Below are 27297 nucleotides of genomic sequence, written 5' to 3' on the forward strand. Positions count from 1 at the left end.
GAAAAGACACACGTGTCATTTATTTAGTGTGGCTGAATACTATAAAGTATCTAGATTAATTTGTCTTCCCATCAAGTTTCACATGAACAGAAAACACTGTCTCTAGAAAACACTTACTTTGTCAGCTGAGCCTCCTTGACAGTTTTCTGCCAGATCTGTATCTTCCGCTCTCTTTGAGCCAGTACTTTCTGGTAAGCAGAGGGGAGACCCCCAGGTATCTCTGTTGTGTCCCCTTCCATCTCAAAGGGAATAATAAATACGTAGAACTCACAAGGCGGCAAGAGCCGGAAGACTCCTGTATCACTTTCCCTGCACACAACCATTGGATTATCCCAGTAGTTAGGTACTGTAGCAAGACCAGTCCTGGCCATGTGGTCCTCAAGCATTGGATAATGGGTATGAAACGGGGCAAAAGTTACATTCTGGTTCCCAGAGAGAATGAGTGGGCGTGAAGGTGTCATAACGTGAAAGGTGCAGCCTGTTGTAGAAGAGATGGACAGTCGGTGGCAAACAGCAATGACTTTTAGATCCTCACAGTCTTGGAGGTGAAGGGCCGTCTCCACAGGACCCAACACAAAGGTGCTATTCCTGCATTTTTCAATTGTCACAGATCTGAAAGTTTTTAAATGAGTTAAATTCTTCTGAATGAATTACCCAGAATAAAATTCTGACTTAAAAAAAAAAACAATTCTGTCCAAAGAAAATATCAACATGCTTACCGCAAGGGAGAGAGCAGATATATGAAAGACTCATTGCAGCGATGAACCCTGATGTGTGCTCCCACTAGAGTGTCTGAGCTCTTGGCCAGCGTCTGCTTGTAAACCTGGCTCATCACCACCATTTGGTGCACCTGAGGGGCCAAGTGAGCATTGCAAGCAATCTTAGCTCTTCTGGTTGCACCTTCAACTATTTAAGGAAACGCATGAATAATAAGACAGTTGTAAATCAAAGAAAAACATGTGACCATAAGATTATACATGTCTACATGTACCCATGCCTAAACTCAAGTACATGTGAAGAAAATGACAGAGTAGTGTTTACTGTTCTTTTCTATATATCTGTAATTTTTCAAATATTAAAAATGTAAACCTATCAAACATTCAAGATTTCTGATAGAGCTGTGTTTTCTTGTTTACCTTTTCAATTATGTGCCCAAGGTCCTAAACTAGTGATATATCCTCCAAGATGCTTCGCCATGTCCTCCCAATCATAATGGAATAATAATTATCATTATCATAACATAATCAAACTGCCATAATATCAATTCTGCAGCCCTCTCAATGTACTAACAGCATCAGTCTACAAATTCTTCTTGAGTTCATGTCTTCACCCCAAGACCATCATCACTCAGGAGCACATCTTCCCATCACAGGGTCCCTTCCTACACCTCAGTATGAGATTTGCTTGCACTTTCCACAAGCTATGAAGTCAACCTATACTGGGCCAATGTGGAAGATACACAAATACGCTAAAATTCTTTTAAAAGGCTTAGTTTTTAATTTTACATATACCATATACATGACACATGGTTATGTAGAAAAATAGTAAAAAAAAAGTTTTTAAAATAATTTGTTATCCTACTATCTCTGTTATCATTTTAATATACTCTTTGTTATTACTGTTGTTTTGTTTTTTGTGTAGCTCTGGTTGTCTTTTTTTTTTTTTTTTTTTTCCTCTCAACAACTTGGCCTGGCACCTAGCTTCATGGTACAAGATATCTGCAGACTTATTTTCCTGATTTTTCTCAAGAGTCCACAACATGAGGACCTATCTGTTAGCCAGGGATAGACAGACATACATTGACAGAGCAAGTGCTGAACTCTTGCTATTGTTCACACAATTTCTATTTCAGAAATATATTCCTAGCCTATGTCTATGCAACTAAAAGCCCCTCGTCTCTCTATCAACTCAGAGGTGATAACTCTGAGGTGCTGCTAAATAGAAAATAAAAAAGCCTTGAACTTGTGACTCTTCTGCTCTATCTTCTAAATGCTAGATTATAGGTATGTGCTACTGCACCAGGCTAGCAGACATCTAGCCATTAATATACCAGAAAACAGTAGGTTTCCTTGTTGTCAAGTTAACATCAGGTAAAAATATATTTAAAAAAAAATACCTTGTTGAGCCCAAGCCAATTTCTTTCCAGACTTGAGGCAAGCAGATGGGCCAAATGGATTTGCAGTCAAACAGGCTCGCAACCAGGCTTCCAGCTTGTAGAAAGAGAACGTCTTAGAGATCTTTGAGAAGCCACTGTCTGCATGCAGCGGTTGCCACAGTGCAAGTTCATGAAGGGGATAGACCTTCCTGGTTCTGCTTACAGTGCCTTCGATGAGGAAACTGAGCGCCAGGATGGCTTCTCGAGAGAGTACACTACTGTGGGTTGAGTGGAAGGACACATTAAGTTGTCCTGGGTCTAGAAGCAGCTCGAGGAGATCTGACAGATGGTCACAGACAAAAGCCTGGTGACAGTAGTCATTCCAATTCTAAAACAAACAAAGAAAAACTGCTCAATCGAACATGGGTATTCTGTAAGATAAAAAATTTGCATTTAATTATATTGTGTTTATATGCCGTTTCATTCTCTCAAAAGAATGTGGGTAGCTAGGTAAAAGTGACCTTTGTGTATGTGGTATTTGTAAACTAACTCGAAAGCACAGCAGACTCAACACCTCTTATCAAATGTGTTGAGACCAGAACTGTTTCAGACTTTTTCAGACATTTTAACCTGAGGAGCTTTCTTGAGGCTGAGACCAAATCATCACACTTTACACATACAGCCCAAAGGTAGTTTTACACAACATTTTAGTATACGTGTCTGGCTGCAATCTAATTATGTATGAAAGTAAGCATGGCAGGCACCCCCCACACAAAGCACTGGGTTTCTCAATTTACAGTTACAGTTTTGGGGCACCTAGACTTAACAGAAATTACTACCTTGGGAATAAGGTTTGAGTTGGCGAGTGTCCCTGTTATTCACCTCATCTATGTGAATTATATTCGTCTAGCCTGGGTTGTGCTAGATGATGAATACGCAAACTGAGTAAAACAGTTCTGTCCTTCAGGAACTCAGGAGTCCATGGTGAGAAGACAATAGAGACATGGGAGGCATCGCGTAAGAGCTGGTACAGAATCTATCTGTAGGGGCATTCTACAAGCATGAGAAAAGCCCCTCATCTGAAGAAAAAACATCATGACAGAGTGTTATTTGACTAAATTCTTGACTGACATTGGTAGTGAAATGAACAACTATGAAAAAAGACATTCAAGTTACAGAGAACAACAAAGACTATAGCTCTGTCAAGAAAACTAAGTTCTGGGTGGGGTATGAGAAGCATACTGGGAATAGAAACTAAAATAGCAGGCAGGACTAGTCACAGCAGGCCTTGGTCAGCTAGGAAGTTCTTCAATCTAAAGGACTGATAGCTATAGGTCTTCACTTCAAACCATACCAAGAAAGCCAGGCCTGGATGTCCACACTATCGTTTCAATTTCTTGGGACACTCAGGCTGGAGAATCACATATACCCAGGAGTTTGGAATCAGCTTTGTTAATATAATGAGATTCTGTTTCAACAAGGCAATGGTAAAACATTGAATAAGGCACTCTACTCAAGAGTTCATTTCTTGATGTTCCTTGAGCCTTAGGTGTAGGACTGTGTTGTAGATGTACCATTTGGGGCTGGGTCCTCCACAAACACTTATGAATCTCTGCAATGGCCTGCACAAAGAATTTGCTGCACAAAGAAGCTGCCTTGATGAGAGGCAAGAGATATACTAATCTGTGACTATAAATATTAGTGCTTGAAACACAGTTAAACTATACTGATTTAGGATAATGGTAGTAGTAGGTTCTCCCCCAAGATCTATGGCTTCTCCAGCCATAGGAAGTCAGTTGCTAGGTTTATAGTACCAAGCATGAATTCTTTCCCTTAAATCCAATCAGACAGCTGTTGATTACCTCCAAGATTTAAGTGCCACTATTGCATCACTGGAGATATGCTGCCAGGCCAATCACTGTTGTGGTTTGTATACAAAATGGGCGCAATGCTCAAAATGAGAGGACCAGGATGCCTGCTGCAAGATATTACCTTCTAGACATAACAGAGAAGCTGAATCTATCAAATCTTGACAACATGGTTGCATTAAAAATAGACCTGCAGTAGGGTAGTGGTGGTACACACCTTTAATTCAGCACTCAGGAGGCAGAGGCAGGAGGATCTCTGTGAGTTGAATAGAAATTTTTTCAAATCATATGGCAATGACATACTATCATACATACGTGACAACATCTGGAATCAACTAAAACCTAAGCTGTTGGGCTGATCTCTAAGGGGTTTTCTTAATCTGTTTATTTCTGGTAGGAAGACCACCCTAAATCTGGGCCACTCCTTCTGGTGGCAGTGGACCTGGAGGAAGGAAGCTTTGCTCTGTGCCTGCTTGCCCTCACCCCTGATGGCAAGTTCATTTACCCTGGCTGAGGCTGGCATAACTTCTTCAGGATTGCAGCACTGACTGAAGACCAGCAGCTCTCCAGGAATCCTCCAGGGTACAGCACCAGATTGGGACTGCAGAGATAAGCAGCCTCATGGACTCCACAGCTCCCAGACCCTTGGCCTTTCTACCAGGAGAGAGCTATTGCTGGCTACTCAAAACACATCCAGTAAGCAGTCTAATAAACCTCTTTATTATTGATACTGTTCCTTGAGAACCCTAATACACACACTTTATGTTATAGGGGGAACCCAGTAACAACAGACGTCCTTGTACTGAATGGTCCTACCAGTGAGCTGCTCAACCTGGTACAAATTCAGAAATGGGTTTGTTCCCGTAAAGTGAAGTATTTTGGCCTTATGCACTGGAGGATGTAACCTACACTAAAAATGGGGAAAGTTACAGGTTTAAAATAGAGAATGATCTCTAGAGCTGGGCAGTGGTGGTGCATGCCTTTAATCCCAGCCTTCAGGAGGCAGAGGCAAGTGGATTTCTGTGAGTTCTAGGCCAGCCTGGTCTACAGTGTGAGTTCCAGGACAGCCAGAGATGTGACACAGAGAAACCCTGTCTCAGGAGAGAGAGAGAAAAAAAAAAAAAAAAAAAAGAGTGACCTTCAGAAAATATGTGAGGCGGAACCACCCTTCAATTAAGCCTAAGAATTCTAGGTATCCTGGATTGAACACATGCTGTAGGATAGCAGGGCCCCAAAAGTTGTGAGTGCCCAGAACCTTGGCAGGTCTATTTGGTGCAGTATGGCCTTGCCTACTGGTACTGCCCAGCTGGACTTCACAGAGAATACAAAGATGCTGTGATGCACTACTACGTTCACACGTGTTGATGATGCATACAATGGTGTGGCCCCTTGAGATGTGTTATGTGCTCACATGGCTGCTACATCTTCCTTAGAAGGATAACTTTAAAAATTCCAACTACATTAAGAAATCCCAAATTTAGATACAAAGAAAACATTACAGGTTTTATGGAGAAATGTTTTTTTGGGGGGGTGGGGAGGTGGGGTGCTTAAGCAAGATGGAATTGCTGAGTAAATAGAAACTGTAAAATTAATACTGAAAAAGATATCTTCATCAAAATTTAAGCAAGACTAAAAGTCATAGGAAGCAAGGGTGATGGCATTGGACTTTGTGATGTGGGAATGGAGGGTTGAAAGCAAAATCAGTACCAAGAAAGCAAAAGAAGAAAGCAGTGTCTAGTGCTGGAGATACAGCATGTTCCAACACAGAGGAAGCCACAGACAGACAGACAGACAGACAGACAGACTGACAATTGAATTCCACCTGGTATTTCTATAGTATTAAGAAAAAAGAACGAGGAAGTTCAGAAGGCAAATGCTAGGAACTGACTTCCTTCCTATTCATGACAATTTCCTTCTTTTCTATTGTTTTCAAGAGTTTCGTGGAACGAGAAGAGTAACAATAGCTTTGCGTGTGAAAAACTAAACTACTACACAATACTTTGTAGAGCCTACCAAAGGCTACCTGTAGTCTTCAGATCTCTGGGGTGTATACTGTGCCAGCCTAGCCCTTCTTCATTTGCCATGACATGGAAGGAAGTGACTAGTGGACACAGCTCTCTTCACTTCACATTTTCCTTCTTATCTTTTTTGTTTTTCGAGACAGGGTTTCTCTGTGTAGCTTTGTAGACCAGGCTGGCCTCCAACTCACAAAGACCCACCTGTTTCTGCCTCCCAAGTGCTGGGACAAAAGGGGGTACCACCACCGCCGAGCTTCACTTCACATTCTCAAGAGTAGAAGAAATATTTGACAAGGTCCTCACTTTTAAGGCACTGTCAAACTCAAAAATTAAGTTTGGCTTATGCAAACATACAACTTTTTGTGGAAAAAAAATGGGTTGACTTACACTGATAAAAAACTAAATTTTAAAACAATCTTTCAGAATAAATGTAATTTTACTATTTATTAAAGATTAAATTAAAGTTGCATACTATTCCCACAGCACAGGAAATAAGACCAACAATCAACAAACAGGACCCCAGGAAACTAAAAAGAGTCTGTCTAGCAAAGGAAAGTGTCAGGAAAACAAAGAGCTCCTGCTTTCAGAATGGGAGGAAGTCTTTGCCAGATACTTATCTGACAAAGGCTAAAGGTTGATGATATACTAAGAAATCAAAAAGGTAAATATTAAGAAAATAAAGAACCAAATTAAGAATGGGCAATGGGATTCAACAAAAACATTCCAAGGATATATGAGCATGGCCAGGATACAGTTTATAAAGTGCTCAACATACTCAGTCAAAAGGGAAGTGCAGATGAAAAACACACTATGATCCCATCTCACCTCAGTCAGAAGGGCACAAATGAGAACAAATGGTGGTGTAAGTGTGGCAACAGGAAGGTTCTTCCTTACACACTGTTGGTGCGAGTATGGACTTGCAAACTACTGGAGGTTTCTCAAAAAAACTAGAAAGAGGGCCAGCATGGCAGTGCACACCTTTAATCCCAGCACTTGAGAAGGAGAGCCAGGCAGATCCTGCTGAGTTGGAGGCAAGTCTGGTCTACATAGCAAATTCGAGGCCAGCCAGGACTACAAAGTAAAACCCTTCCTCAAAACAAACAAACTAAGATGCACCTTAGAAACAGATCTACAGTATGACCCAGGTACACTGCTCCTGGGCATATACCCAAAGGACTTCATATCCTATTACAGAGACATTTGCACATCCAGGTTCTTGGCTATCCTACTCACAATAGCCAGAAAAACGGATCAACCTAGATGCCCATCAACAGATGAATAGATAAGGAAAATGTAGTACACATATACAATGGAATTTTAGTCAGCTGTAAAAAAAAATGGAATAATGAAATCTGCAGATAAATGGATGGAACTGGAAAAATTATCCTGAGTGAGATAACCTAGGTCCAGAAAGACAAACACCGAAGGTCCTCTCTCAGTTGGATTCTAGCTTCAAATCTTTTGTTTTGGCACTTCAGTGGGAGCCAGCAAACTAGAGTTATAAGTCAGGGAGGCCTCAGAAGCCCTGCAAGCAACATAAGCTATTGCTGTTGCCCTTGGTTACTGACCATTAACTACATGGAAAGACCTTATTACTGAAAACACTAGACTTTGGCTAAGTGACTATAGAAATCCATCTCAAACTGACAGGGAAAAATGCCTGAAGGTGCTGAGCAGGCTGCTGGGAAAGAAAAGACTTCTGTGAACACAACCCTCAACACTGAAATACTAATTAGCCAGGCAAGATGTCCCTGGGGCCAGAAAGATGGCTCCACAGATAAAGGTGCTTACTGCCAAACTTCCTGACCCAAGTTCAGCCCCTGAGACCCACATGGTGAAAAGGGGGAACCATCCTTTGTAGGAGCCCTCTGACCTCCACATGCATGCTGTGGCATATCCACAAGTGTACACATCCACACTAAATAAGAATCTCTATGTGGTAATTTTTCAACACACCTCATATACAAAAAGGCAGATGAAAACACTTGTTTTTCTTTAGAAAAGAAAAAACAGTGAAGACCTTTCATAAGATTCATTATGTGTGACAATTATGTGAGATAGGTTGTTAAAACACGTAAAATTACTTAAATAGTTGAAGGGGTGAAAGGGGAGATTTTCTTTTCTGTTTTTTTGAGCTAGAGTCTCACTGAATGGGCCAAGCTGGCCTTGAACTCATAACCCTCCTGGCCCCGCCTCCCAGGAACTAGAGTTTTAGGCACACTCTACAATGCCTGGCTTGATTCCAGCACACTGTTTAGTGAAGGGGAAGCATTTCCTTTACAAGATCTGAGTGATACCTTGTTGTGACAACTGGGCCTTTCTGTGAGGCTAGGGGACTGAGGTCTGCTTCTGGGACTGGGCCACTCTTCCCCAATCAAGGATGTCCGCAGGGAGATCTTGTTTAACTGCTGGATGTACAAGAAGAGTAGAAACTGCAGGGTGTCCACTGAAAGCTGTGCAGGAAATAAAGGATGAACACACCTTAAAACCACCCATCACTAGTTTACAACTGAGTATACAGTAAACTAGGGTTACATTGTGTCTTGATCTTAAAAACATCATATCTAGAAATGGCTATCATTTGATGGCCAGAGGCATTTCTAGGTTGCGTAACTGGAGTCACTTCATAGAAAGCTACAGGAAGTCTTTCTGAAAACCAATGTCCTTTCCAAAAGTATTATAGGTGAAAAAGCAGCCTCAGTAATTCAGATAGTTAGTGAACAGGTGCGAGGAAGAAAAAAGAAGGAAGTCAACCAAAGCTGAAAGATTTGAGCTAGACTCACAGGTGGACCAGGACAATCTAGGACATCAGTCTGACAACTGAAGCTTCAGTGTAGCGATGGGAACTGCGCAGTTTCTTACACAAGTGCATTTCCAAGGGAATGGGCCTCAGGCTCATGCAAAATTCTTAAAATGCTGACTTAAAGAAAATGCTGGTCTGGTAACACATCTATAATCTCAGCACTCAGCAAGCTAAGGAGGAAAGATCATGAGTCTGAGTCCATCCTGGGCTGCACAGTGAGACCCTGCTTAAAACAAAACCACACACAACCAAAACCAAAATCCACTATTGTTCTGCTGCCACCATCTTATCTGAGGATGGGTGTGGTTTGAAGCTCATGATTTTCATATTCCCATCCCGTGATGGGATGGGAATATGAAACAATGAAACAGTAACTTGATGTATCTGAGTCTACGTTACTTCTTGTCAATTTGGCACTAGCTAGAGTACCCTGAGAACAGGGACCCTGAACTGAGGAACTGCCTCTGTCAGAGTGACCTATGGCCATGTCTATGAGACATCTTCTTGACTGATGATTGATATAAGAGAGCCCAGCTCACCCTGGGTGGTGCCAGCCCTCGGAAGGTGGTTCTGGGTTGTATAAGAAAGCACACTTTGAGCAAGCTAGAGCAAACACTCCTCTCAGTCTCTACTTCAGTTCCTGCCTCTAGGAACGCTACTTGAGTTCCTGCCCTGATTTCCCTAGATGGACTGTAACCTCTAAGCAAATAAACCCTTCCCTTTCTGAGTTGGTTTTGGCCAGAGTTTTAGCACAGCAACAGAAAGCAAACCATACCCAAGAAGCTGAGACACACAGATTCCCAGGATCACCCAAATCCAGTCAACCAAGTGTCAGCTGTGAATTCATACATTTTAAAACATTGGACAGGGTTTTAATGTAGCCCAGAGTGACCTCTAATTTGCTATGTAGCGAAGGACGACCTTGAACCTGTCCCCACCTCCTTGGAGCTGGGGTTACAGGCATGGACTACCATGTCCAGTGTATTCAGTATCAGGGAAGGAACCCAGGGATTTGGCAGTGTGAGCAAGCACTCTGCCCACTAAACTACGCCTTTCTTTACTTTCTTAAACTTTTTGCAGAGATGTAAGAAATAATGTAGGTCCTGCATATTCTTCCCCAGCTTCCTACCTTTAAAACTAGAACAGTACCACAGCTAGGGTTCCTACCTGAAACAGACCAGAAAGAGAACATTCCCATCAATAAGAGGACATTTCCTACCACTTTACCCTCCCTGGCTCTTGGCATTCACTTACCAATTCTTCATCGCAGTGTTCAAAGAACGTTACACACAAGGAACAAAGAACATTACACACAAGGAACCACACTGAGGCAAGCAAGCACAGGAGCTGGTATAGCCTAGGACCTCCATTATGTGATGCACACCCCCATTACGTAACAGTATACTCAGCAGCCTAGTTCCTTTACCTATACATATTCTGCATACAAAAGCTTCTCCAACGTACCTAGCAACCTCAGGACTCAACTCCCCACCTGTGCCAGGTTACTCACACTCCCATTATTTGAACAATACTGTATGTTTCCCTGCCCCTGGTAACAATGAAACGTATAGTCTCTATGCAAGCATGTCCCCAATGTATATAGGTATAAAGAAGAGAAGGCCCAATTCAGCCTGAACTGGGTTTGGATGCATGCAGAATAAGGAAAATTATGTTGTCTAGAAACCTTTTAGGAAAAATCCTCTATTTACCATCTTATGTCTATGCATAATTGGGGATGCACATGATTAAAATCAGATACACTGTGGGGAGGTGCATATGCAGTAGAAAAACATGATTACATGATCCAAGCTTTCAATCAAAATAGAGAACCACCTTATTTCCCTTAATAACCAGCTCTTCCTTCTATCATACTCCATAAAAAGACTCTAGACTCCAGTCCAGGGCCCCTCAGTGTCTTCACTCATGTGGCCTGCTGTCAGTTTTGACAGTGTAACCCTCCTAATCTGTACTACCGCTTTACTCCAAATAAAATTACCTTGCTTCTATTGTAAACTTGTGTGAGTCTACATTTTCAATTCTTGGATAAAGTAACACTTGAGCTGGGCCCTGATCACCAGTAACAATATGATAACTGACAATTATAGATTTTATACATCTAGTTTAACAATCGTTGCTGCTTCAAGCAGTCTTCCCATAAGATAGGAAAGAGTCTTTCTTTTTCTATTTTAATAGCAACTACCTATTTAATAGTAACTAGCTAAAACTATGGTACATAATAAACATTCAAAAAACATGAACATTTTATTCATCTTCATGTCTAGGCACCTAGCATCTAATACTGGAAGAAACATGTGACTAATGACTAACTCCAGTACCCTCCACCTAGTGGTTGTGGGACAAAGTTCCAACGCCTTCTTTAGCTATTAGCCCTATGCTGCAGACACTGCATAGGTGCTGAATCCTTCTCTTCTTTCAGGGTATACATCCAGGTGGCTTTCATTTCCCAGTCTCAGCTGCAGTTAATATTGAGCTACTATGAGTTACAGTCAATGGAATGTAGATGAATTCATATTTATCACTTTCAAGACTGGCCCACAAAAACTGAACAAACAGAAACCAAAGACTCAGGTCCCATTGTCAGAGCTGGGGAAACAGTACTTTCTGTATCTGTTTTGATTCTCATCTTTCCAGACACCTATATAGCCCTACCCACAGACTGAAAGAAAACACACACAAAGTAAGTCAGACACAGAAAGGTAACTATGGCTTCCTTTATATGTTGTATTCATCTACCTTTTGTTACAGTATAATAGACTATGCATGGCAGGCTACTTTGTAAAAAGAAATTATTTTGGCTCACAGTTCTGGAGATGCAAGGCATCCATCCATTTGGTAGTGGCCTTCTTCAGCTAAAGTCACAAGATGGCCTGGGGGTATCAGATGCCAAGAATGGGAGTGACATATTACCTGTTCTCTCTCCTACAAATCCATCAATGTTAAGTCTACTCTAATGACCTTATCTAGTCCTGATCACTAAACACTGTAGTTAGATTAGGTTCTGGAGTGTGATTTTAAATTTAATTAGCTTTGTTAGGACATTATCCTACACATAAACCATGCATATTAGTTATAGATTATATACTTCCATTCTTTTACAGTTGAAGAAGCTTACATTAGGCATATATACATTTTCTTTATTCGCTTATCTGTTGATGGACAACTAGACTGATTCTGTATTTGGGTACAGTGTAGTGTAGCAGTAAACATGGACGTCAACTATCTCCTTGGTATGCTCACTGAAGACTCTTGGGCGTACCTTCATGCTGATTTCCATGGTAGCTGCACTGGCTGACATTCCCATCAGCAGTATGTGAGGGTTCCACTTTCCCCACATCCTCATCAGTATTCCTTGTCATTTGTCTTCTACAACAGCCATTGTGCCTGTGTGAGCTGGATTCTCAAAGCACTCTCAACTTGCATTTCCTTAATGGCTAAAGACACTTAACATTTTTCTCATATATTTATTGCCACTTAGATTTTTTTTGAGACTTGTTATCCAAATCATTTACCCATTTATTGGCTGTATTTTTCAGTTTGCTTAATTTCCTTAGTTCTTTATAGTCTAGTTATCAACCCATTAGATGTACAGTGTGCATTTTCTCTCATTCTGTGACGGTCTCCTCACTCTTCTGAATGTTTCCTTTGCCGTGAAGCTTTAAATCACACGCAATCCCCAGTATCACTTCTTGAGTTGGTGTCCTGTGCTCTCAGAGTTCTTCTCAGCAAGCCCTGCCTATGTCTGCACTGTATGCTGCTCTCCTCTAGAGCCTCAGGTATTTGATGCATTTTTCATTGGTTTTATTCAGAAAAGAGGGTCTAATTTCATTTTCCTACACATGGATATCCGGTTTTCCCAGTACCACTTACTGAAGACAACATCACTTCTCCCTGTGTTTGTTTTTCATGTCTCTGTTGAAAATCAGGCTGTAGCTGTGCTCGTTTTTCTCTGAGTCCTCTATTATTCTACATGTTTGTTTTTGTTACTGTGGTTCCTTATTTGAGATCAGGTATAATGACATCTCCAGCCCTGCTCTTTCACCATAGAACTGTTTCAGCTATTCAGGGTTTTTGTGCTTCTACATGAATTCTAAGATTGCTTTTCCTAGTATTGTAAAGAATGTCATCAAAATTTTGAGTTGTAAAGAACCTGTAGATCACGTTTGGCAATACTGCCCCCCCAATATCATTCCTGTTAATCTATGATCATTGCTGTCCTTTCTATTTTCTGGGTCATCTTAAATTTCCTTCTCTGGTGTTAAAAGTGTTCCCTGTGGGTCTTTAACCTCCTCTAATAAGTTTATTCCAAGGTTGTTTGTTTGTCGTTCCTCCCCCCCCCCATTTCTTCCTCAGCAAGTTCATCCTTACTATATAGAAAATGTACTGATTTTTATACATTGGTCTTACATTTTGCTGCTTTTCTGAAAATGTTTGTCTGGTGGAGTCATTAGGATCTTTTTATACATAGTATGTATGTATTCTATTTATTTTTTATTTTGAGACTAAGTTGCCCAGGCGAGACTTAAACTCACTCTGCAGCTCAGGCTGCCCTGAACCTGTGATTCTCCTGTCTGTTTAACAGCTGGGATAAGAGGCCTGTGCCATCAGATCTTGTTCAGACTAAGCCTGTACCCTCTTACTCTCTCATGAGGAGCATTAAAATTCAACATGGGACACCACAGAAGACACTCCAACCATACTCAAACCACAGTACATCCAAATTCTAAGAGTTACATCCACAGTACAGTAGAACAGTGACTGTCGAATGCTGGAAGAAGAGGGAAATAGGCAGGTGTCAAAAGCTAACAAAGCCTCAATTACACAAAATAATTTAGTTCTTCAGGTCTGTGATACAGTACCATGCCTCTAGCTAACAATACTGCCATATATATATATATATATATATATATATATATATATGTATGTATGTATATATATATATGATGTATGTATATGTATATGTATAAAGAAAGTTTTCTTAAATGTTACGAACTTATGTGTGCCTAACACATGAACTAGTAAAATAATAGTAATGGACGTGGAAGAAATTTAGGAAGGTGACAGATAGTCTGGGCCTTCACAGTAAAGACCTATCCTCTGGCTCATCGTGAGGACTAAGGCATCCATTTCCTCCTACTCTGTTGCTCTTCCCATCTGTGTAAAAACAGGCATGTTCTACAAGGAATCAATTCCTTCTCTCTGCTAACCACAACCTAGAAGAGAGCCACAGCTCATGTGGCCTCTGTGAAAATAAGCAGAAAATCAGCTGTTGCATTTCATTCTTATTTCATCCCCTTTACCCTCCTACCCCCTGTAGAGCCATTAACACTAAGTAGCTCCAAAATACAGAAACATGGCTTCTTGAGTCACTACTTGGACAAAAGCCCAGAGATTGATCCCATCAAGTGCAGCTGTTTAGGATTGTTGGACAAATGAGAAATAAGATGTTACTGGCCCAAGCTGATGCTGCTATAATTAAACTACTGTATATAATTAATATACTCTGTGAAGTCATTCTGACTAGAAGAATGAATCACTCTCAAGTCTGTTTCTGAACTTCAATGTGTGACCTTTTCACTTGCTTATGGAGTCCCTGGTAGCAGAGATGCTGTCTGCTATGGTTTGGATGTAGTTTGTCCTCAAGTGATCATGCATTGAAGCTGGACCCCCGGGGTGGGAATATGGGGAGATGGTAGGACCTGTACAAGGTAAGATCTAGTAGGAGATCTCTAGGTCTTGCTAAGAACACTGTCCTCAGAGGAGATAACACTCTCCCAGGACTCTTGAGCTAGCTCTTGCAAGAGAGCTTTGCCCTCATCCACCTAGAGACTTATGGAAGGCAGAATTTACAGTGATGAACTAGAGTGCCAGGCAGAAGAAAAACTCAAACAACAAAGCAGTCAAGCTGTTCCCAGGTTACCTTTTAACTTCATGAAGAAGAGTGTAGAGAAAAAAGAAAACAGAAGTAGAAGCACCATCTAAGAACAGAATGCTTAATTTAAAAGGAAACAAAGCAAAAGGATTTGAAAGATTTGCAGGTCATCTAGCAAAGAAGCAAAGAATAATCATGTAGAGGTGCATCCAGTAACCTTGCCAAAGAAATCAGCATGGGTGAAATGAGGCCACAAGTATCAGGACAGCAGGAAAGAGACCTGGAGGGCACCTCAGAAGTCTGTGTTTCAGAGTGCCCAGAATGCTCTCCATAAGTCTTCACCTTCTCCTTCCTGCTTTCCAGAAGCACACTCTGCACTCTCTGACCACTAAGGAGCAATTGTCAGCTTTTAGTGTAGCATATACTGTAGGTACGCACAATGCAAGAGCTACAGAAGTATGGCAGCTTCCACCCCAATTTCAAAGCAAAACTTGAGGCCACACAGATTTAGGTAGGGGTCCTGCTAGAGAGGGTCAATGCCTAATGAAATCATAAGAATGGGACTACAACCAGGACTCTGCAACTGGGAACTGCCAGTCTACAATGCCAACCTGGGAAAGCCACAGTCATACGATTCTGAACTGAAAGCTGAAGTATGGGTTGAGCCTAGCAAAGACATAGAGGAAGAACTACATAAAGCTTTAGGGGTACAACCCGAACCCAAGACAAGAGAATTTGGAGGCTCAACCACTTGTGTCTGCTCTGATGGCATCTGGATGTGCTCTGGGTACTACTTTCTTTTCTTTTCCTTTTGTGCTTTTTGAAACAGGGTTTCTCTGTGCAGCCCTGGCTGTCCTGGAACTAGCTTTGTAGACCAGGCTGGCCTCAGACTCACAGAGATCCACCTGCCTCCCAAGTGCTAGGATTAAAGGTGTGTGCCACTATATATTCTGAGTAGATAACTTTTGTTTACAGTCTAACAACTGAAGAGCTTGCCTTGAATCTCAAGTGAGACACTAGAGTTTGTAACTGAGGCTGAAATAAGTTAAGACTTTGGGATTATTTACAGATTCTATCTGTGAGCATGAGCTGTGTGGAGCAAGAGACAGAAGCAGAATGCTATGGCTTTGATATGATTTATCCATTTTGAAAATTCATGTTTGATGGGAGATGCCATTATGTATATATGTTTCTCATACTGGTTAATAATAAAGCACTGTCGGCCAATAGGAAAGGAAGATAGGAGGGACTAGGAGACAAGGAGGAAATAGGAAGTAGGAAGGAGGAGCCAAGATGGAGAGTCTGGAGCAAGCAGTATGCCGCCGGCTCCCTGGTAAGAGAAATACATAGATCAGCAGAAATGGGCTAATAATTAAGGCAGAGCTAGCCGATAAGAAACTAGTAACTGGCCAACAGTATAATATCTAATACAGATTCTCTGTGTATTATTTGGGGCTGTCGGGGCAGCCGGACAAGACTGGTGGCGGGTGGAAAAACCGTACTCGTTACAAATGGCGCCCACGTGGCTATTAAGAACTTCCACTTAAAATTTAAGAAAAGTTAAAAAAGGGTTTTAGAAACAAAAGAACAGAGACAAGCAAGGTTTCTTGGTAGCAGCATTTTTCTCAGTTGAACTCTGCTTTGCTAGAGACAAGCAGATATTTGCGCAGCTCCTTTAAGGGAAGATTCCTGACTCAGCATAAAAGGCAAAAAACCGCACAGCTTTTAAATAACTCTGCTAACAATTTATTGGTGTGTATCAGAGCTGGCAATGGCAGTGCTCACATCTCCAAGCCGGCAGCATGCAGACCAAGGCAGTGAGCACAGCTTTCACTGCTGGCGGTAAAATAGTCGCCGCCATCTTTGGCAAACCTTGACAGAAACAACTATGACTTTCATTTCAGCAATGTTGTTGTTTACCAGATAAAAGACTCGTGGACAGAAAAAGATAAAGATTTACAGTAAGACAGATTCATATTAAGAAAAAACCTCTAAAGGTTTACAGTGTGTTTTAAAATATACGTAGACATGAAAAATAAAATGGTTTTAAATAGACAAAGAGGAACTGGGTGTGGTGGCACACACCTTTAATCCCAGCAATTGGGAGACAGAGGCAAGCAGATCTCTGTGATTTGCAAAGTAAACCTGGTATGCAGAGTAAATTCCAGGACAGATAAGAGTTACACAGTGAAACCCTATGTCAAAAAATAAAAAAATAAAAGTAAAATAAACAGAGTAATAATAAAGACACGTAAAGATGAAAAGCTCAGAGAGAATCTGGTTACTGTATGCTATTGTGTTGTCTCTACATTGTTTGACTGCTGAGAAAATAACAACAACTGATAAAGGAAATGCTGCTGGATTAATTCAATTTATGTATTTTAAAAATGCTTTGACTCAAAAATTTAAGTTCAAGGACAAGTTACTGGGGAAAAGGATTTCTATTTTTGTTTCCACAGAAATTGAAAAGCTGTGGATTCTTTCCAGACTAATGTGGTTTGAGCAAGCCAGACCGCCTGAAACAGTACCAGGTGATCCTACATTCAAAACAGCTGAACAAAGCAGCCTTGCAGACTACAGCCATCTTCTTAGGATCCCCACGACAGCGCCCCCTATCAGCAGGAAGTAGTTTGGAAAGAACGACGCCCAAATTCCCAAATATTGTTTATAAATGTTTGTTTTCATTTAAATGGACTTGGTTATAAATGGGTAATGATCACAGCCAATTATTTTTAAAGGTAAAAAGGGAATTATGGTATTGATATAATTACTTTGTTTTGGAATGGATTTTCATTTATTGATACAATTTAATGTCAATTTTGTGAGATGTGTATTTCTCCTCTTGTTTAGGTATTGTGTTTATATAGAAATATAATGTAGTACAGATTATAGATAATTACCTATGATAGTCAAAGCTTAGAGTTAAGTTAGTTAGGTTTTCAAGATACACAGAGATGTATTTGAGATAGATAGAAATTCTTCAAACCTTTCAAAGACCTACAGAATATGGCATTTAAAATGGTTTAGGGTTTTTCTTGACAAAGAGGCACCAATGCTCCTGGCAACACCACCTGCGTCAGAAAGGAAGATAGACATTAAAAAAACACGTTATGGAGTTTACTTCCAATATGGCAAGACTAGCCATTTGGACAAGATACTGCTCTTGTCTGGACTGTTTGACTTTATGCTGTATATACTGGACATGCAGGACCCACAAAAAAGTGACTGCTAATTCAAGATGGACATTGCTACAGAGTTCCTGCTTCATGGAAGAGTCTGCGAGACAGTCTGCAGGACACAGAGAAAAGTGACTGACAAACTGCCAATACAAGAAGACAGTTTAAAGTTTCCTGCTTTGCTGAAGAGTCTGCCAGACACACTATGGCCTATGGGCTGAAGATGGAAGATTACAATAGAACTTCAGGTGACTGACAAAGCAAGATGTCTCTGTCATATCTAGAGTTTATATACTATCCTTCTGTGGTCTTTGAAGGAGTTGAAGACAGATAGTTATGGTTATAGTTTTCCTTAGTCAGGATTAAAGATAAGTTACATATAGAACTTTAGACTCACAAAGATAAAATAGATGATGGAATAGTTTCTTAAATCTTGATAAATGTTAATGGACTAAATAGTGTTAACTGTGATTCTTATTTGATAACTGTTATGTGATATATTTTGCTATGTTAAGGTTAAAACCCTTCTTTTTATTTAAACAGAAAAGAGGAGATGATGGGAGATGCCATTATGTATATATGTTTCTCATACTGGTTAATAATAAAGCACTGTCGGCCAATAGGAAAGGAAGATAGGAGGGACTAGGAGACAAGGAGGAAATAGGAAGTAGGAAGGAGGAGCCAAGATGGAGAGTCTGGAGCAAGCAGTATGCCGCCGGCTCCCTGGTAAGAGAAATACATAGATCAGCAGAAATGGGCTAATAATTAAGGCAGAGCTAGCCGATAAGAAACTAGTAACTGGCCAACAGTATAATATCTAATACAGATTCTCTGTGTATTATTTGGGGCTGTCGGGGCAGCCGGACAAGACTGGTGGCGGGTGGAAAAACCGTACTCGTTACACATGTTGAAATTTACTCCTCATGGTGAGGGACTAAGAGGGTAGAAACAATATGACTATAGTGTTGGGTGGGACTTAGGAAGTGATGAAGATCAAACAAAGACATCAGATCAGAGCCCTGAGATTCAATACTGGTAGCTTTGTAAAGAGAAGAGAAACTATTGTACAAACACAGGAGAACAGTATCTCACCACGTGATGCCCTCCTGTACTCCTTCAGATCTCTACCAGCAAGAGTGCTATAGCCCAATGGTTCTCAACCTTCCTAATGTGACCCTTTAATGCAGTTCCTCATGTTGTGGGGACTCCCGAACATTATTTTTGTCGTTACTTCATAACTGTAATTTTGCTACTGTCTGTGTTTCCCAATGGTCTTAGGTGACTACTGTGAAAGGGTTATCTGACTCCAAAGGGGTTGAGATCCCCAGGCTGAGAACCACTGCTACAGCTATATATGTGGCCTCTGATCGTATGAGCCATAATAAAACTCTTTAAAAATAGCCCTTAGCAACAGAATAGTGACGAATTAATACACAGTCATGGTAATTATTTAATTCTATTATACAGTAGATGTTATTTTTAAACAGTCAAGATAGAATGAGATGGTTGAGAAGGTGCAGGCAATAGACTTCTATAGAATCAGGCACCTCTGCCTATAACATCAGCAGTTCACTTGCTCCAAAATATTTTAAAAGTCAATGGAAGAGTTGTCAATTCATGGTTCCTTCAGGAGTGGAGAAATATGGGCTAGTAAGTAAAAAGACTAATTAACTGATCACATGTATCAAAACACTTCCAAGCTCAAATACTAACATTCAAATGGTACCTTAAAAATCACAAGGGCCAATAACATAAAACCTCAAACTATACTGTTAGTACACAAGTTAAGAATTAATTATTTCTCAAAATAGCTATATACATCAGCCAATACCTGATTTCTTTGCTTTTCAACTTCATCTTCGGTCATGCAGTTGGACAAAATTTCAGACCATTCCAGGCGCTCCTCTGGTGTCCTCAAAGAAAGATTATCAAATATTTCAAAGTAAAGCCATGCTAGGTCCTTGGCCAGCTGCAGCTTTCCACACGCAATGTGTCTCCATGTAGACCAATAGAGGCGCGGGAAGGCACCTTCTGTGGCCCGTGTCCGCACATAGTTGGCTATCTTCCTGAGGTAGTGAAGACTGAATTTGGGTGGAGGTGGCACTTGCAAGGCACCCACTATAAAAGGTTCTGCCTTTACCCAGAGGAGAACTCTGGACTGATCCATAGTATCTCTGAAGTCATCAGGACAAAGAGGTTTCTTTGCATACCTAGGAAACAAAGTTTATTTTCAGACATGAAACAAATTTCACCTACACCTTTTCTTTGAAAGTGATCCCCCCCCCCCCTTAACTATTTTTAAATGTATCATGCCCTCAGTAACAGCAGCTCTGGCCCTCACCAAAAGCAAAATGGACTTTTGGCCAAATTCCATTGCAATCTATTTGGAAAAAAAAAAAAAAAAACAAAAGAAGCAATTATGGGTTCATCATCTTATTTAAATTGTTTGGAATGGTTGTTTTAGAAACGTATGTAAATGCATAAGGTCTAGGTTATACTCCTGCCTAGAGAAGGAAGAAAAGGAATAGTGTGTATGTGGGGAGTACCATCCTGTTATGGGATACTATGCTGTATCCTGCTGGGAAATACTGGTAGAAATAAGTGGAATATTTTTACAGCAATATCAATTACACCTAGGAGACAGTTGGTTAATAATGATTTGGATATACAGGGCCAGCAAGACAGCTCAGGGATAAAGGCTCTTGCCACCAAGCCTGATGACCTGAGTTCAGCCTCCAGGACTAACATGCTGAAAAGGAACACCCAATTCTGAAGTCTATCTTCTAACCCTCACAGCTCCCCACATCCCCAACTAAATAAATAAAAGTAATTAAAATTAAAAATCATTCTTAGAGATCTGAATGTGAAAACTGACCATAAGGCTCAACACTAAGCATTAATACCACGTGGCAGGCAAGAATGCAAGCATGGATGGAAGAAAAAGAAAGTATAAATGAACAAATTCTCTGTAGCAGTGAAAGGGCTCTGATATACTGATGTGCTCAGTCTAGGTACAGCGCTTCCAGAGTTGCTAGACACAGTAGTAATACAACACGAGTGGGGGCCACTCATAGTCCCCTGAAGTGTTTCCACAGTTGCTAAACACAGTAATACAAAACCAGTGGGGGTCACTCATATCTCCCCCAACACACTAAAAGGAATTTAGCTATTGTCTTATGACACTTCCTTGCCTTTTTTCTAGATTGGAGGCTACTTTGATTCTGAATGTTGGTAGTTCTGGTACATATATACAATTATGTATTATTTTTGAGGTATCTCAGCATTCCAAATGTACTCCAGCTTAATCTTCAACACTTAACAACGGTTCCCATTTTTCATAAAAGCAAGATTGGCAAAATACTGATGACTGTTGATAGTGACAGACAGAAAGGCCTACCTCTCATTCTCCTTTATCTTTAAAATTTCCATTTTAAGCCCAACATTTTGGGAGGCAGGGGTAGGTGGATCTATGTGAGTTTGAGGCCAACCTGATCTATAGAGTGAGTGCCAGGACAGGCTCCAAAGCTACACAGAGAAACTCTGTCTCGGGAAAAAACAAAACAAAACAAACAAACCCTCCCATTTTATAAAGTTTAAACATTTCAACTATTACATATGTTTTGATTATCATCTTTCTGCATTTATGCACTATGAATTGCTTCCCAAAGATTTTTAGATGTGCATTAAAAATAATGGAATTTCTGGGACTCCTTACTTATAGCCCTTCTCAAAGCAACTACCATATAGCATCATCGTCTAACCAAACATCCACTCACTGAGCACTCATCATCAACATCATTTGAAAAGGACATTCGGTAGGAGCAATTAAAAATGGTGTGTTATTGCTTTTTGAAAATAAACAATTGGGCGGCAGAGATGGCTCAGTGGTTGAGAGCACTGACTCCTCCAAAAGGACCTGGGTTCAGTTCCCAGCACCCACATGGTGGCTCACAACCATCTGTAACTCCAGTCCTAGAGGATCCAACACCCTCCACTGTGGGCACTGCATTCACATGGTGCAGTCATACAGGCAGACATCCATACACATAAAAACAAATACAGTTTATAATTGACAGAGAGTGTATCCCTCACTTCAGACAAGAAGCTCTGAGAAGTTCTGGGACTTGTCTGCAATGTTTAGTTAGCACACTGTGGTTTACGGTTCTGGTCTGCTTTGAGAATGTCATGGCTACAACTTTGGGAAGTCGTGCAAGGAGAAATTCTAAAAATGAGTGGGTCTAGAAGAGAATGACAACCCTTAGACTCGAGGCCTTTAAACACCAGATGGGAGGCCACAGAGGTAAACATCTCTGGCCGTCCAGTCCAATCCAGGAAAGACTGAGTAGCTGAGGGAACCCTTGGTTTTCTCTAAAATGGAAACAGGGCAACTGGCACCCCCTGTGCTGTGACTGGGCTCCACAGAGCCAGTTAGTTGGAAGGCACAAACCCGGGGATGGGGGGGCTGCTACCTGGGTGGAGTTGGCTCGGGCGGGCTGGGCACGGGCCGGGACACTCCCTGGGGTCTGCTGTCCGCGCCCAAGGGCAGCGGAAGTCCCTCCCTCCTCGGAGCCGCTGAACAGCTCCAGTGCAGCACTCAACACCACCCCTCTCCGCAACTCCAGCCAGAGCGCGGCCCTCGCCCGCCGCCGCCGCTCAGTACGCAGGCGCCAGGCCTCCCACCACAGAGCCCCGGCGGACCGCGGCTAGAGAGGCCGGCGACTTTCCAGCCCGTAGCAAACTGCTTCCCGGGACTGGGAACTTTCTGGCGCTGTGCCCTTCGGAGTGGGACGTTTCCTATGGCCACAGAGACCTGTGGTCCTCCCACGCAGCTGGCGAAGTCAGCACGTCGTGATGGCTAATTACAGCGCTGGCGGCAGTGAAGAGCTACTGGGGGGGAGGGGGCGAGCACGTTTCTTCTCAGGTGCTAAACCAAACTCGGCAGTCCTAAGGTCTTACTTACACAGCAAGAAGCTGAAGTTCCAGCCAAGCTATAGCCTTCAAGGAGCTTTTTAGATTCCACCCAGAAGATGGGCAGGGAAGAAAAGTTATTCTTGTTTTCAATATTCCTAGTTTTTTGTTGTTGTTTGGTTGGTTGGGTTTTATTTTTCGTGACAGGGAAGTCATGGATTTCTTTTCCCCATGAGTTTCAGAGAGCACCTGAGTCCAAGCGCGATCTCTCTCTCTCTGTGTGTGTGTGTGTGTGTGTGTGAGAGAGAGAGAGAGAGAGAGAGACAGAGACAGAGAGAGAGACCTGGGTTGTGATGGAGTACTCCAAGATGTTTGAGATACCACCATGGTGGGATTTCTGCCAAGGACTGCATACTGAGTGGAGCCAGTCCAAGAGAAATGCATGTTGCAGGCAGCAAAGCTAGGATGGCAGGGTTGAGCCTTGGAAACTGAAGTTCTGGGTATTAGAAATGGTTCTAAAGGATTTGCTATTTGCTCTGATGGATTTCAGTAATGTTTTGGCCTGGTCATTCATCACTGTCTCCCATTTCTCCCTTATGGAGTAGGAACGTTTACTCAACCCCATTGTACATTGGGAAGTATGTAATCTGTCTTTTGTTGTTCAGTGTGTTACAAAGTTCAAAGATTGTCTTGAGTCTCAGAAGAGACTCTGGACTTAACAGCAATGTTGACATTCATAAAAAGACTATGGGAACTCTGAAAGTTGAACTAAGTGCTTTTCTCATAATGAGATGACCACGAGCCTAAGGGGATCAAGGGTGCAATGCTATGATTGGAATATGAATGGCTACATGAGCTCATAGGTTTAAACATCTGGTTATCAGCTGGCAGAGCGGTCTAGGAAAGTTATGGACCCTTCAGGATATGGAGCCTTGCTGGAGGAAAAACATCACTAGGGGCAGACCTTTGGGTTATAGGCCAGCCCCATTGCTGTTTCTCCCACTTTCTGAGCACAGATGCCTGTTTTGTTCTCCTGATACCAAGCTTTCTCTGCCTGTTGCCACATCTTCCTTACCACAATGGGCTCTATCCTTCTGGGACTTGTGTTCAAAATAAACCTTTTCCCCCTTAAGTTGCTTCTTGTCAGAGTATTTTATCACAATGCCCAGTTCACAGAACTAGGCAGAACTGTGTTCACAATGGAGTTAAGGCTGACTCAGCTGGACCACACAATAAGACATGCTCTGTACAATGGAAGAGAGCCACCAACAGATCTGAATTATTTAGACTAATGTATAAATTAAGTTTGTAAAAAGCTAAAACAATCAAAAAGGGACAAAAGAAAGTAGACAATAGATCCTGTCTGGCTGTACTGGTTGGTCTTACTCAGCATAGCACAAACCTACACATAGCTGGGAAAAAAGACTTTCAATCAAGGAACTGCCTCCATCAGGCTGGCCTGTAGGCAAGTCTATGGGTGCATTGTCTGGATTGATGATTGATGTGTGAAGATCCAGCTCTCTGTGGACTATGCCACTTCAGGCAGGTAGTGCTGAGTTGCATAAGAAAGCAGGCTGAGCAAGCCAATAAGCAGTATTCCTCCATGGTCTCTGATTCAGTTCCTGCCTGAGTTATCCCTTGGCTTCCCTCCAGAATGGAATGTTACCTGTAGGTCAAAAAAGCCCTTTGCTCCTCAGGTTGCTTTTAGTCATGGTGTTCATTATAGCAACAGAAAACAAACTAAGACACTAGACAATTCAAAAGAAAATCTGTGTTTGTGTTGACCTAGAGTGTCAAGGACAAAATTGCCAAATCCAGTGTTTGTTGAGCCTCTGGAAGGCTTTAAACATTCCCAGAACAAAATTTTGTTTTGTTTTTTCAAGACAGGGTTTCTCTGTATTGCTTTGGAGCCTGTCCTGGAACTAGCTCTGTACACCAGGCTGGCCTTGAACTCAAAGAGAACCACCTCCCTCTGCTTCCTGAGTGCTGGGATTAAAGGTGTGCACCACCAATACCCAGCTCCCAGAACAAAATTTTAACAAAGCGTGTAAATGCTAGAACAGTACAGATGAAAAGGTTAACCTTGTCCCAGGATGTCAGTCCCTACCTCATCCCCATCCCCATCACCTGTAATCAGTATATATTTCTCTACTATAGCAAGTATCCTAAGGACAGAAGTTGTTCATCTAGCCCAAGTTCCTTTCACCAACCATTACATAGCCAACAGAAAAGAAGCAGTAAGCCATACCTAGAGCCCAGAGAAATTAGGGTTCTCTAAAGAAATGGAACTTGGGGGTGGGGGGGTTATCAGGGTGGCTGACAGACTGTGGTCCAGCTAGTTCAACAATGGCTATCTCCTGGCTGAAAGTCTAAGAATCCAAAAGTTATTCATCCAGTGATGTCTCAGCTGGTCTTCAGTATTTGTCAGAATCTCAAAAAAAAAAAAAAAAAAAAAAAAAAAAAAAGGCTCCAATGCAATGGTCCTCAACCTTCCTAATGCTGCGACCCTTTAATACAGTTCCTCATGCTGTGGTGACCCCCCCCCCAACCATAAAATTATTTTGTTGTTACTTCATAAACTATAATTTTGCTGCTGTCTTGAATCATAATGCAAATATCTGCTAAGCAGAACATCTGACCAAAGATCCCCAGGGGTTGAGCCCCCATGTTGAAAACCACTGCTTTAAGGCCATGAAGGAATGCCTCAGCAGGTCATAGGAACTTGCCAGTGAGAATGGGGCAAGCAGGCAAAAGGCAACAGCTTCTTTCCATATCTTTTCTATAGGCCAATTTCAGACTGGGTTACATACCTCAAATGATCTAGTCAAAAAGAAAAATCTCTCACTAGTGCCCAGCTGCTTGGGTATGAAGTTAATTCCAGACATAGTCAAGTTGACAACAAAGAATTGTCATCATACCAAGAGGGACACAGCAGATGAGATTATAGCCATTTCCTCCTTGGCCTTTGAGCCAGTCTGAGCCCCTCTGTGCCTGCCGGAGGTAGGCAGATGCATGGTGGCCCTAAGACAGTGCCCCAGGATGAGGAGGGCGGGCTCACGGAGTATGAATGAGAATTGTGGAAGATAAACTAAAGTAGTATTTCCCATCCATACTACTACTGTACCCAATATTTTGAGGAAAGAATTAATATAAACACTGAACTATTTTCATATTGTATTGGACCTTGCTTACATTTTTTCTCTAGTGTTCCCCTTAGCTACTGACACCCAAAATCAACAGGCATTTTCTTAGATCATGGGTGGTGGTAGGCCTTCAGTGGTCCTGGCTACATTATGTTATGGGTAACATAATAGTAGCCTGTGAGTGTTTTACCAACCTAGAAAAGAACCTGAAAGAAATGACCCACTAAGAAGATGGGGGTAGGAAATGAGTTCACGTAGGATGCCAGGCTAGACATACAGGAACTTTACAACTGGATAAAGTTACAGATGACACACAAGTGAATGAGCAAACTCTCCAACAAGCCTATACTTTGTTAAAGCAATAGTCTGAATAAAGTGCCCTGTATTGACAGGAAAAGATACCACCAGATGCCATAAGGACATTAATGAAACTCTAAAACCAGGGACAGACCACCTCCCTAAGAGAAGTTGACCAAGAAAGCCCCGAGGCCCCCCAAACAATATAAGATATCACCACTGCTATTGTTCACCTACAGACCCTATTGTTAGAGACATTACACACTTTGGTTGCTGATGTTTTGGGTTTGGGGTTGGTTTGTTTGTTTGTTTTAACTTAGAGAAAACAAGCTGGGATTAGGCTGGAAGCATCCTCCTTGCTGGCTAGTTTTCAGTGTTGAAAAGCACTGTGTTAAGCTGAAAATTGTCAGCAATAGTCTTACCTATCACCATGCCTTCTGGTACAGTAGTAAGTAGTATGACTGCTGTAGGTAAAACCAACCATTTTTTAATTGGACTTAAGGCCCGCTCACAGAAAGAAATGGAAGAAATTCATGTCTGGTGCTATAAATCCAGTACTCAATTAAACTCAGTAAAAAGCTTGTGGCCAAGAGATGATGGACCCTAGCAGGGGAACCATTGGGTTTGGTTTACTAAATGAACATGATGTGCTAGTCAAACTGTCTTTCACACATTTTTGTTTAGGCCCAGATTATTGTTGTTGTCAATCTTTAAATCACAAAGCTTCTTTTTGCCATGGGCAAAAGTTCTGTAGAAACTTAAAAATGGCCAAAGTAGAAAAGTGTGCCTGTTGAACGCTGAGCCCTAAATGGACCATCTCTAGCGCCTATATCTATATCCTCTATTCTGGGATCATCTATATCACCTACTCATTCACCTAAGGCTCCGAGAATGCAGAAGAGGAAGAAGACTGGAAGAAAGGGCCATTATGTTCTGGAATGCTGTCTTCTGAGCATGGCATGGCCATTAAGTTCTGAACAACTATGATTACACACCTTGTGATAATCTGTCACAGACTTGCCCATTATCCTTCAGCTATGGAGCAGGGACTCAGGAGGCTGCCCCTCTGAGGGTGTGCAGGCAGTGGAGGGGCTCACAA

At 41.7% G+C, this 27297-nt stretch overlaps 1 protein-coding gene across 2 annotated transcripts in view; it reads right to left on the bottom strand.

Annotated features, from left to right (window-relative positions):
• Tbccd1 (TBCC domain containing 1) overlaps window positions 1-27297 on the bottom strand; it is a 47119-nt gene that overhangs the window by 9468 nt on the left and 10354 nt on the right. For both annotated transcript variants that reach the window (XM_051191212.1, XM_051191211.1), the window contains exons 2-6: window positions 19682-20060; window positions 8279-8434; window positions 2117-2483; window positions 720-906; window positions 118-612 (exon numbers count right to left, since the gene is read on the bottom strand). In XM_051191212.1, coding sequence (XP_051047169.1) covers window positions 118-612; window positions 720-906; window positions 2117-2483; window positions 8279-8434; window positions 19682-20017 — 1541 coding nt within the window. In that variant the 5' untranslated portion in view covers window positions 20018-20060. The remainder of the gene's footprint in view (window positions 1-117; window positions 613-719; window positions 907-2116; window positions 2484-8278; window positions 8435-19681; window positions 20061-27297) is intronic.

The sequence above is a fragment of the Phodopus roborovskii genome, unplaced genomic scaffold, assembly GCF_943737965.1.
Source record: "Phodopus roborovskii unplaced genomic scaffold, PHOROB, whole genome shotgun sequence".
NCBI classification, from domain to species: Eukaryota; Metazoa; Chordata; class Mammalia; order Rodentia; family Cricetidae; genus Phodopus; species Phodopus roborovskii.